Source organism: Monopterus albus, unplaced genomic scaffold (assembly GCF_001952655.1).
Source record: "Monopterus albus unplaced genomic scaffold, M_albus_1.0 scaffold292.1, whole genome shotgun sequence".
NCBI classification, from domain to species: domain Eukaryota; kingdom Metazoa; phylum Chordata; class Actinopteri; order Synbranchiformes; family Synbranchidae; genus Monopterus; species Monopterus albus.
In genome coordinates, this window is record NW_018128172.1 from 495,891 (window position 1) to 507,175 (window position 11,285).

The 11,285-nt window shown below is 47.0% G+C and overlaps 1 protein-coding gene across 2 annotated transcripts in view; it reads right to left on the reverse strand.

Annotated features, from left to right (window-relative positions):
* The window catches only part of LOC109973502 (ral guanine nucleotide dissociation stimulator-like 1), a 12,464-nt gene extending 3,720 nt beyond the window's left edge, over window positions 1-8,744 (reverse strand). Inside the window, exons 1-11 of one of the 2 annotated variants that reach the window (XM_020623155.1) lie at window positions 8,446-8,744; window positions 5,760-6,049; window positions 4,584-4,628; window positions 4,266-4,465; window positions 3,321-3,478; window positions 2,987-3,235; window positions 2,712-2,815; window positions 2,289-2,373; window positions 808-879; window positions 246-332; window positions 21-53 (exon numbers count right to left, since the gene is read on the reverse strand). In XM_020623155.1, the coding sequence (XP_020478811.1) occupies window positions 21-53; window positions 246-332; window positions 808-879; window positions 2,289-2,373; window positions 2,712-2,815; window positions 2,987-3,235; window positions 3,321-3,478; window positions 4,266-4,465; window positions 4,584-4,628; window positions 5,760-6,049; window positions 8,446-8,469 (1,347 nt within the window). In that variant the 5' untranslated portion in view covers window positions 8,470-8,744. Of the gene's footprint in view, window positions 1-20; window positions 54-236; window positions 333-807; window positions 880-2,288; window positions 2,374-2,711; window positions 2,816-2,986; window positions 3,236-3,320; window positions 3,479-4,265; window positions 4,466-4,583; window positions 4,629-5,759; window positions 6,050-8,445 lie in introns of both variants that reach the window. The other variant, XM_020623154.1, reaches the window with a different exon arrangement.
* Between the last annotated feature and the right edge of the window lie 2,541 nt (window positions 8,745-11,285).

Sequence of the window (11,285 nt, forward strand, 5' to 3'; positions counted from 1 at the left end):
AACTAAGAGGAACCACTTACCCTCCTCCTCTTCTCAAAGTTTATGAGCCCGCCCTGTTAAAAGAGCCAATTATTAGTACAGCGTTTATTTACAGGTGCATCTCAATAAATTAGAATATCATGGAAACGTCCATTTAGTAATTCAACTCCAATAGTGAAACTATTCTGAACTTGCATCTTAGCAATTGTGTAAGTGACAGTAACTATTACATGGGGGAAATGCTACGGAGGCTGTACCGTGCACACCTCTACAGTGTCTGGTAGAGCGGTGTCCAGCATGGTGAGGACGGTCAGGTACGTGCCCAGGTAAGGAACCACTCCACTGGAGGTACTCTGTGGAGAAACAACATGTAAGCACCACAGTGGTTTCCAGTGTCACTGCAGCTTTCTTGACTGCACTGAATGGGCTGAGAGTGGATGACACTGGCACAGTGTGTGTGCTCGCTTTAGGTCCCAGAAGAATGTGACTCATAAAAGACCCAGGTCTAGTCTATTATTACAGCCCTGTAATCCTGTTGATGGCAGGCTATTTGAAACGGGCCCAGCGGTGGGCAAGGCTAAACATAGGTTTGGGTAGCTGCCATGTCAGATACTCCACCCACACAGAGGCTTCTGGAGTTGGATAATATGAAACTGAACCGTGCCTGAGATCAAATGACTGTAAAACAGCACATTTTATGTGGCTGAAAAGGAAAGTTGCTGCTTAGAGTTTAGGCTGAACCAGAGCTCAGCGACTCACGCCACTGGGCCTCATCGTGTTTTCAAAGCGTCTGGCTCTGTTCTCATCCGGAGGTGATGTACGACTCACCACCTGTCTGGAGACCGGACACTGCTTGGACGTCTGGGGAGAAACGTTACCCTCAGTGGCCTGGCCTCTGTCCTGTCGAAGGAGACAGAGCTACGTTCAGTTTGAGGATATGCACTGACTCATTATAAAACAGCAACAAAAAACCTATATATTCTTTGTGTGTGCATAAACATTCAATTGTACACGTGTACACAGTGTGCGTGTACAGTACAAGGGTGCTTTAGCAGCACTAATCCAGCTTATGAAGCAAATTCAATACATAAATAGGTTTGATTACACATTAACTTGGACATCCTGTTGAACAGTGTCCTGTCTGAGAGGGAGGCCACTTCTCTCCAGTCCATCTGCAATGAGTCAACACGTGTGTGCGCTTCAACGTAGATAAAAGCTTCCTTCATAAAATGCCCTGAATACAACTTTGAATGTTATTGTGAAGGAGCAGATACTAGTGTGAGTTTATTGCTTCTCTGTTGTGTACAGAGAAAACTGGTGACTGGCCCTTTCGGTGTAATCAGACACAAGACATTTCTGACCTAACGCCTAACCCTGAACGAGGCGACATAGCAGAAAGAAGGGAACACACAGTGCTTGAGGCCTCCAGTTTCCCATTAACTCTGTTACACAGTTCTGTAAATATTAACCCAAAATTTAATCTTTTTAATTGTTAAAAAAAAGACAAACATGTTTTCTTTGTACCAGTTTGAATATGGTCACAGCCTGAAAATCGTGGATTGTGTCTTCTGCTAAAACCTGACTAAGGTATTTCAGATCAGTTCACACCATTTCCAGCTGCAATGGTAGATATCAGCCTTTAGAGGCAGTTAAATGAAACCTATGTTTTCTTAGGCAGGAAGTTAAGAGGAATCTTTCCTCTGTATCAGTTACCTTTGTTGCCTCATCTATAATTGGCATTACAGCTACATTAGTTTAGACATACAGTATTAGATTATTCTTACATGTCCCTGATGTTCCACCTCTGTTCTTTTGCATTACAAGTATCATTTATGCTTTTCACCCCAGAAAAAGTGCTATTACTAAAATTGTTAAAGTACCTGGATTTACTCTGCTGTATACTGTGGCTGACTAACAGCGGCATGCTAGCTCACGTTTAGTTGTGAATGAACTGTTGCCATAACCAAGTAGCTCAGTAGCTCACTAGTGAAACTTACAGAGACTAAAATTATGTAAAGAGGATCTTCTTTTATAGTCAGAGCAGTTTACTTTATAGCCGCCTAATATTAGCTTGCTAGCTAACAATACTGCAGCAACAACTAGCTAGCTTAGCTTAGTAGCTAAGTAGCATTAGCAATAATTAAAGAGAGAATCAAATATTTGTGAGTTTGATTGTGAAATTGATAAATATTACAAAAAAATGAAGGTGATAGAATAGAAATACTTAATTCTGAAGATCACTGTGGATCAACACAACGTACTGATTAAATATTAACACTGCAAACACTGAAGCCGGTGTAAAGTCTCACCTCGACCAGCAGCTCTCTGTTGGTCAGAACACAGTTCTCATCAGGGAAGGTTTCCCACAGGTGATCAAACGTGGCCATGCTGTCTCTACAAAAACGACAGAGACAACATGTGGTGTAAACACCAGGCACAGCACTGCTGTTAAAATCTTCTTCACCTCTTGGTCCGTGACCACAGGTTTACACCATAAACATATGCTTGATGTTTCCTTTACATTACAGTAGCTTACTGCACAGTTCCTGACCTGACACAGAACGTGGGTCAGCCAACACCAGACAATGCTGACGTGCTCTGTCACTGGGTCAGCCAACACCAGACAATGCTGACGTGTCACTGGCTGAGGGTTCGTCGCCCTCATTAAAGGGTGGTCATGTAGAACCACAACCACAGAGATAGAAACTGAAGTGGCTGTAGCCCAACTGTACCTGCCAACAGCAGCCCAGGTCTTTCTCAGCCTGTACACGGCGTTAGCCTGCAGGGCCGACAGGATCGCCCTGAGAGACGAGAAGTTCTTCAGCCGGCGACAGTCCTGCACAGGGAACAGCTTCCATTCAATGGACTCACTTCATGATAAACATGTCTTGTGCTGATTGTTATTCTCCTGACAAGAAGAGTCAGTTAATGGAGGCCTGTCTTATCACCTGTGAAACCTGGGTCAGAACTTGAACGCAGCCCAGTATTTGGACACTTTGTCACTGACCTGGGCGACTCTGATCCACTTCTCTATGATGCGGGCTCTGTGCATGGGAGTCGTGGGAGGCCAGCAGGGGGAAGTGGGACTGGAGTTGGGGTCTGTAGGCTGGCAGAGCAGGGACATGATGACCTGGTTGGTGATGGCATTGAACTGTGCAATGGTGGCCCGAATGGTGGGAGACATGTTTTCCTTCTTGTCTCTTTGTGACCACATGCAGCCCAGACACTGGTACGGTACCACTTTGACAAACAGAGCCTGAAGGCCAAGAAAACCAGTCATTAGTCTTTATTCACAAAGCAAAAGAACAGAGGTGGAAGACCAGGGACATGCTTGCACGTACCGAGTCCATCCGAGTGAGCTGCTCAGCAATGGCTGCAGCTGGGAAATCCAGGATGCCGCCTTGATCCACAGAGTTTTCACAGCCTGAATTCTCATCGCTACATCCCTCCTCATCATGTCCCAGATCTGCCAGGCCTGAACTCACATTTGTCTCAGCTTCTGAAGAAACAAAGGGATCAAGAAAATGTCAGTGTGGCTTTTTGCGGAAGGATTTCCACATTGCTGACAGCTGCAATAACGCATGACCCTCAGGTCCTGGCTTGTGTTAAACTCAGCAGCTGCTCTGCTTTTGTTGAAGTTGCTAGTTTGGCCTTGGCATGAGCCTCAGACAGCTAGCTACACCAGACAGCCCCTAGACAACCACTTTATGGGTAAATCCCAATTCCCTTATTCGATCACTCCTTGCTCCTTGTTCTGGCCCACCATTCTCAGGAGGGAGGAGCGAGGAGGCTGCTGGCGAGCTGTGAGACAGGACATACCAGAGCATCCTCACAGACGGACATGCCCCTTTATTGGAAATCAGTTGGCGATTTGACGGTTCAGGTGAAGGAGCAGAGGAAGGAACGTCTCACGTCTCTAAAATGTGTTTCCTCAAGTCTACCTCAAGTTTCCTTGAATCTTATGTGTGTGGGACTAAAATGCAAGGAAAAGATGCAAGCAAGGGAAGCGTTAAAGGAACTGAGATTCACCTTATGCTGCACTTATTTCTTCCTAGGATGACAAGAGAAACTCCATATTATTAAACAGTATCGGGGCACCACCCAGCAACCGGGAGCTGCAGCTAAAACTAAGGTCCATGTTCTGACAGCTGCACCGTGCATCCCCATGTTTTGTACTGTTGGTTCATATAATCGATTATTATCAGTGATTAATTGCTGACATCCCTACTGCTGCATGTGGAACAAGGCTTCATCGCTTTCAGTCATGTTATAAGGGGGAGCATCACCTTCTCTCCGGAACCTCTGGAGCAATGCCTCAGCTTGCCCAGCCAGCGAGCAGAAGTTGGGCTGGCTGCGCATGTTGCCGTGCACCGCAGAGCTGATTGTCAGGTGATCCAAGAGCAGCCTGAGTGCTGAGTGCAGGGGAGGATCCCTGAAGTCCTCACTGCACTCATCCAACCATGTCTGGACGAAGGCCAGCAGAGGGCTGGGGGGGGCAGTGGAGAAGTCATTACTGTTTAACCTCTGAAAGCCAGAAACGAGCTGAAGAAAGGTTCAAAAACAGTGTTAAATGAGGTCGATCAAGGGCAGAGCCATGCGCCTACCTTCCTTTGTGTTCACTGTTGTCCAGACCTGAGGCTGTGCTGTCTCTATAACAAAGAAAGCTGGGTCAGAAACGTGCACAAATCTGCACACTTCAACCTGTTTTTCTAAAGCATTATTTGCTGCTGCCAAGCAGCTATCCTCACACTGACCTCAAGTCATGTCAGCCACAGTTTAAAACCACTCTGTGCATAATAGTTGTTGTTGAAAGCCTTGGGATAATGAGCACCTGCTGGGTACGTGTTGCTACATCGAAGCAGGCAGGAGACACTGCTTTGTCAGGACAACAATGTAGAAACAGATCCTGACGCAACACGGTGACTTGTCCCAAAATCAGGCACAAAGAGGGAGCTCTTCATCACATTTAAAGGAGGCTCTGCCTTCTGATCAGGGGACAAGGCTGAACGGTTAGCTAAAATGTTAGCATGGGAATTTGAAGTGAGTGTCTCATTCAGCTACGTGTTTAGGGAATAGTTTGACATTTTGAAAGATCTGCTTGTTTGTGTTCTTGCCACGAGTTGGGCAAGAATCTGCCACTCTAATGTCTGTATGCTAAACATGGAACTACCACCAGCAGCTGGATAGCAAAGACTAGAAACAGGAAGCTGCTAGCCTACCAGCAACAAACTCAGGCAAGTCAGTAAAGAACTTGTTTCATACTGTCAAGTGTAAAAACTGTGGCCCAAGTGTGTTTTCAGACGAATGCAGCGTGAATTTGACCTGAACTTTGAGAAAATATGTGAATGAATGCTGCTGTTATGTAAATATTAGCAGCTGGTGGATCTAATGTTCAGTCGGAGGCATCGACGCAGTGCAGGAGAAGAGAACGTCATTAAAAAGCCGCAGTCAAAGCTCACGCTGTGAGAAACTGTGGGAATATGATGGAAACGTAACCTTTCTCTAGGTTTCATGTGTTAATGTGAGGAGGCCTCAGCCACCTCGTCGCTCCACATATCTGTTTTGTCCTGCTGCGGTTTCTCAGCTCCTCACTGACGTTTAAGTCACATGACTCATGTTCATCAGGATTCATTGCCCAGATCTGTTTCCTGACTATACAATGGTGTTATATTCCTTCAGCCTCATGTCTCTGTTTTATTATCAGGACTACATGTGCTGATTAATGTGCACAGTTACATATATGTTAGCAAACAGAACAGAGGTCCGTAACGTGACTGTACCTGTGGAAGAGCAGCTCTATGAGCGCTGAGGTGCTGGTGAAGGTTCTGTATGTGGACAGGAAGATCCTGCCATAGTCCTGCTCCTGGCAGCCGGGGTCCAGGAGCTGGGTCACTAGCAGGTCCAGGGTGGCGGCCTTCAGTCGCCGCACCTTGCAGGTTCGGTACTGGACAAAGGCGCAGCATGGACCTGCCTCGCTGGGGTCTGAAGCAGGAGTGACAGGCTCTCGACGCAGAGTGACCCCGTAAACTGCACCATCCTCGACCTCTTCACCCCACTCCTGCACCGGGTTCTGAGGAGGACAGAGGTGGAACAGACTGTGTGAGGTTTACACACACACTCACACTGAACAAGTGGCTGCTTATGTCTGCTAAATACACAGAGACGGGTCAGATACACAAAAACGTATCCAGTAATGATTAGAACACCAAGGTCTGAGGCCGAGGAGGTAAAAATAGCAGCAAGCCTCCACCAGGTGAATCCACACACACAAACAAGGCACCACCACTGAGACGCACACTGATCCCTATGAACCACAGGGACTACCTAATAGCTAGATGCTTACACTCATGATGAACCACAGGGACTACCTAATAGCTAATACCTACAGTGTCGGCACAAACAGGTCAGCTTGCAGTGATAACAGTTATCAAATGTCCATCCATGTCACAGGCTGGCGTTTCCCTGCAACTCAGCAACCTGACATTTCCAAGAACACATGCATGTTTATGGACAAATATGGGATTATCAAAGGCTGGTACATCACAGCAAAATACCTAAACACATGTAGAATGTCAGCGCTTCCACCGCCAACCCTAATCCTCCAGTGACCAACAGAAGGAGCTGTGCAGGCTCCTTCAGCAGCCAGCCCCGTGTCTGAGCCAGACATACTGGTTCCAGGACATATTCAGACCTTTTAGCAGCACAGCATGCAGCCTAAAGACACCCAGAGCTGCCATCTGTACCGCCCATTGAACCAGTGACTCTGTGATTTACTTGTGCAGCGTCAGGACTCTCCTGAGAGACACGTTAACACAAGGACAGTCAGAATCGGAGCAGCTCTGCTCAAGACATCCTGATTTGTTGTACCTAGTGTGGGTGAAACTCCACAGATGCTGGATCCTACATTTCCCATCATGCTTAATGACATCTTCCATAGGCTGTGTCCATAAACACTCCCTCGTTCACTCGTCCCTGTGCAAAAACGTAAAGTCAGTAGTTCATCCGGTAGTGAGCAGTAAACAGAGAGTTCAGACTGGCACTGTTATTCTGCATCATCACAAACAGCTGTAAAGTCACCGCTGTAAAATGCAGAGCATTGCATTGTGGGATTGCTAGAAAAAGCTCCTGCAGGACTGATGACCCATCTGATTTACATGCAAATGTTTCACAAATTTATACGGGTGCCCTGGAACACAAGCAGGCAGATATTCAATACGTCGTCCTAATCAGCAGAGAAAATAAGGCATCGGGAGCTTTTCTGTACGTCAACAATGAATATTTTAGTCTTGTGTCATAGCCATGCCTGGACAATATGGGCACACAGCAGCTGCTGACTCAACACTAATCATCTCTATATGGAAATCAGTATTTAAAAGTCTCTGTGCAAAGACGTGTTTTACTGCCGTGTCTGCTGGAGGTAACCAGTGTCACAGTAGGGTTTTACTGTTCCTCACAGAGAACTGTGAGCCACACAGACATGAAGCTGTGCTTGGTGTCAGTCAGTCAGTGATGTGATGGGGCCACTGAGCACAGCTCACAGCCCCATCTGAAGCAGAAACACGAGCAGGCAGCAGCTTCTGCAGCATTTGATATGAATGAACAGCAGGTCGTGAATCAGAAAAAGGACTCATCTGCCCAGAACAACCACAACCTAAACCCTGGGACATCAACACACACACCCACAGCCTTGACCAGCTGCAGCCCCAAACTGTGCACGTGACTTTTAAATTACAGAGCTATACACACGACCTCCTGAGACGCACCTACCCAGTGGTCCTCAACAGGCCGCTGTCATTTAACAACACGTTCTGCTCCGGAGTCTTAGAATCTAAGGAATATTCTGTTTGTCGCACAGTTTAAAAGAAAAGATTTGAACCCACCTCCCAAGCTTCCCCTCTTTGTCCTACGCTAGGTGCAGGTGGGCCATACCTGTGACACAGTGTGAGCACAGACTGAACGTCATCACCTTCATGGAGGAAGACTCGCTGCAGCACTGAGTCAGGTGTTCGTATCTCGGTGCTCAGTTTGTACAACAGGAACCAAAATTAGAGCTTTTTATTATGTATTTTATGAATATTCCTCTGATATACAAAAACTGACCTGAGTTTTAGGACACGTCGCTGTTTGAACCCTGGTTTAAAAATATAACCATTAAAACAGTTTCTTCTGCAAAAAGCTGCAGAACAGCAGCCCGGGTGCTCGTACGACCACCCGGGCTTCTGGCAGCCTTCTAACCCGTAGACTCCGACTGTTACTCCATTATCCTTATCCTGTTATTTACTTTACAGAGGCGGTTTTTAGATGAACCCCGAGAGCCGACAAAACGGGACTGTCGGATCCAAGGCTGTCCCCGCACTTGGTTTGCGTCTGCTGCGCAGTAACCCTGACCTGGTGACCCGAGGGGGTCTAACTGAGCCTACGAGGACCGGGTCCGCTGCTCAGCTCACGGTCGTGGATGAAACTCACCATAGTTAACTCCCATTTCCCCATATCGGCTAAGGAGCGCTGGTTTCCATCTGGACAGGAAATGTTGGACCGAAGTTCAGTTTCCACTTCGCGACTCAGCGGATCTAGAGCCGCATTTTGATACAGTGGAACCTTTTTAATCCTCTCGTTTGGAGTCTGCAGCAGAAATGCACCGGTCCGCTCACGTTACGGTTCCATCCTGCGGAGCGCGCTGTTCGGTGCTGCCGTGCGCCCGAGCCAACAGGGACCAGACCCGGGTCCTGTGAGATCTGTCTGACGGTGGACGGACTGAATCTCGCCGGGTTTTATAGCGGGAGGCGACCTGCGCTGCAGCGGTGGGAGGAGGAGGAGGAGCGAGAGTCTCCAGACCTGGTGCTTTTCAACTGGAGCTTTCTTATAGACTGACGAGCGAAGTTTTCCTCAAAGGGTGGAGAAAGTTCTCCAGGGTCTAGACCCGGATACACTCTCGGAGTAGCAGGGAGAAGATTCATCACAAAGCTTGACAAAGCTTCCAGCATCACAGGAATCATGAATGGTTCATTTGGCCACTGCTATGTAGAGTTTCACAACAAAAGTTGACCTGACTGTGTGAGAGCTGGTCCCTGAACACAGCTGCCACAGTGAAGAAAGCCCAGCAGCAGCTATACTTCATCATCAGGTGGCTCAGAAAAGCTGGGTTGAACCGTTGCCCTCTCACCCAGGCTTACAGAGGACTGGTAGAGAGCATCCTCACTACTGGCATCCCAGTCTGATATGGTAGCACCACACAGGCAGAGAGGAAGGCTCTGGGTCATAAAGACTGAAGAGAGGATCACTGGGACTGAACTGCCTGCTATGGACACACTCTACACACAGCGCTGTGAGAAATGTAAGAATATATGTGCAGTGACCCCTCACTAGACATGTGCAATAATAATAATACAGAAATGTTCCACAAGGTATTTTTATAAGAGCATCTCATCAACAGTGTTCTCTTGGGGGACCTGAATAACAGCAGGACATTCTCTACCAATGGAAACAGAATATAATATATAATATAATGAATATAAACTGTTTTAGTATGTTATAACCCCTCACTACCTCACCAAGTGTAATGACATATCCAACGCCACCATGTGAATTACTAAGGGCGATGTTTGAAGTTCACTGTGGGAAATACTATTACCCTATTTTTGTGTATTGCAGTTTTTAATACTTTGTTGCCTTTATCTAACTTTTTTATTTTAAGACTAACTGTTCTTTCTGGCCTTTGACTCCTTACCTGACTCCAAATGAGAGCTGCACAAGAATTCCTAGATGTCTAGACCGTTATGTTTATGTATAAATGGAAAATAAAAATCTTGACTTGACTTGATTAGTGTTTACAGCTATGAGAAAAGTGTGTATCTTCGGATAGAGAAGGTAACAATACGGGACACAGCGCTGCAGGCTGAAACCAAAACCTTTTGTAGAAACAGTACAACAGCAGACTCGGGTTTCCTCAGTGGAACTTCTCAGTGCAGGTTTCCTTTCCACTACCCAGCCAGAACAGTCACACCGCTCGACCCTCTGACGTCTTCAGGTGTGGTTTGTCCCTGGTGATGGCATCATGTATGAGTCCAGGCTGCAAACGCCCCGCAGCATCAGCCCCACCTGCTATTAACAGGTCAGCACCTCGAATATATTGTATAAGCCTTTGTATTGAGATGATGAGCGTCAGCCGAGCCGTTACCTTCCAGGCTGAACATGTGTCAGTCTAGCTGAGGGACACATCTGTGTGAGCATGAGGACGGTCTGCTAAATGGCAGGCAGCATGTCTGCTTTAACATGTCAGCATGCTACAGTAGCACCAAACACAAGGCACAGGTGAAGCTGATGGGAATGTGACTGGTTGTGCAGGTTTTAATTCATAAACCAAAATATTGGACAAGCTGAAATTCTGAGCTGACGGTGGCGATGAAAGATGGAAAGATGGAAAGTTAGGAGACTTGTTAGAGTGGCTAAAAAGCAGCTTCATGCTGCACAACCTGCAGCTGTTTCCCTGTGTAACACACTTGGCGTCGTCCACCCAGACCTCTCCAGGGTGTGCACGGCTCCAGCGACAGTCCACTGAATATTTTCTCCATTCTGCCATGTGAACCCTGTCAGGCAGCACAGCCTCCACTTCTGATGCTTGCACTGATTCATCCAGTGAAACCATTTCAAAAATCTCTGGTATGTGAACTCCACAAACCTGGGTGACATAGCGGCAACGATCAGTGTTGGCTGATGAGCCTCTGCACCCTTCAGAAATCAGCACAAACTAAAACTCACACGGGTCATAGACTTCAGGAATCCAAACCCCCCAGAGGACAGCTGACGCACAGAGCTGCACCAGCAGCCAGGACTGCAGCCAACAGCTTTGTAGCAACACAGCCCAGGTGACACATACCTGAAACCTCTGTGGCATCTGTGAGCCTCACAGCCCGTGGTGTGTCAGTCAGTTCAGCACGTTTGAATTCGGTCTGAACCTAAAGGTCAAATGATGGATGACGTAATTTACGCAGCCTTGTTTTCATTGAGCCACCACAAGAGTACATTCTTTACAGCTTATGTATTGTGCAGTGTGAGGGGAGCTGCTTCAACGCCAGACCACGCACACACACCATTAGCATCCATTGAACGTGGCCGAGCACTTAGCAGGAGGTGGAGACCAAACACGGGGAGAGCGAACCCTGGAACCACAAACAAAAGTCAAGTGTGAGTGACGTCACTGGTGACATTCCAAGCCTCACTGGTTCAGGAAGTGGTTCGAGTATTGCCGCGATTTATGAACGATATATATATATAGTTTAGATTTGACCATTTTCAGTATATATATA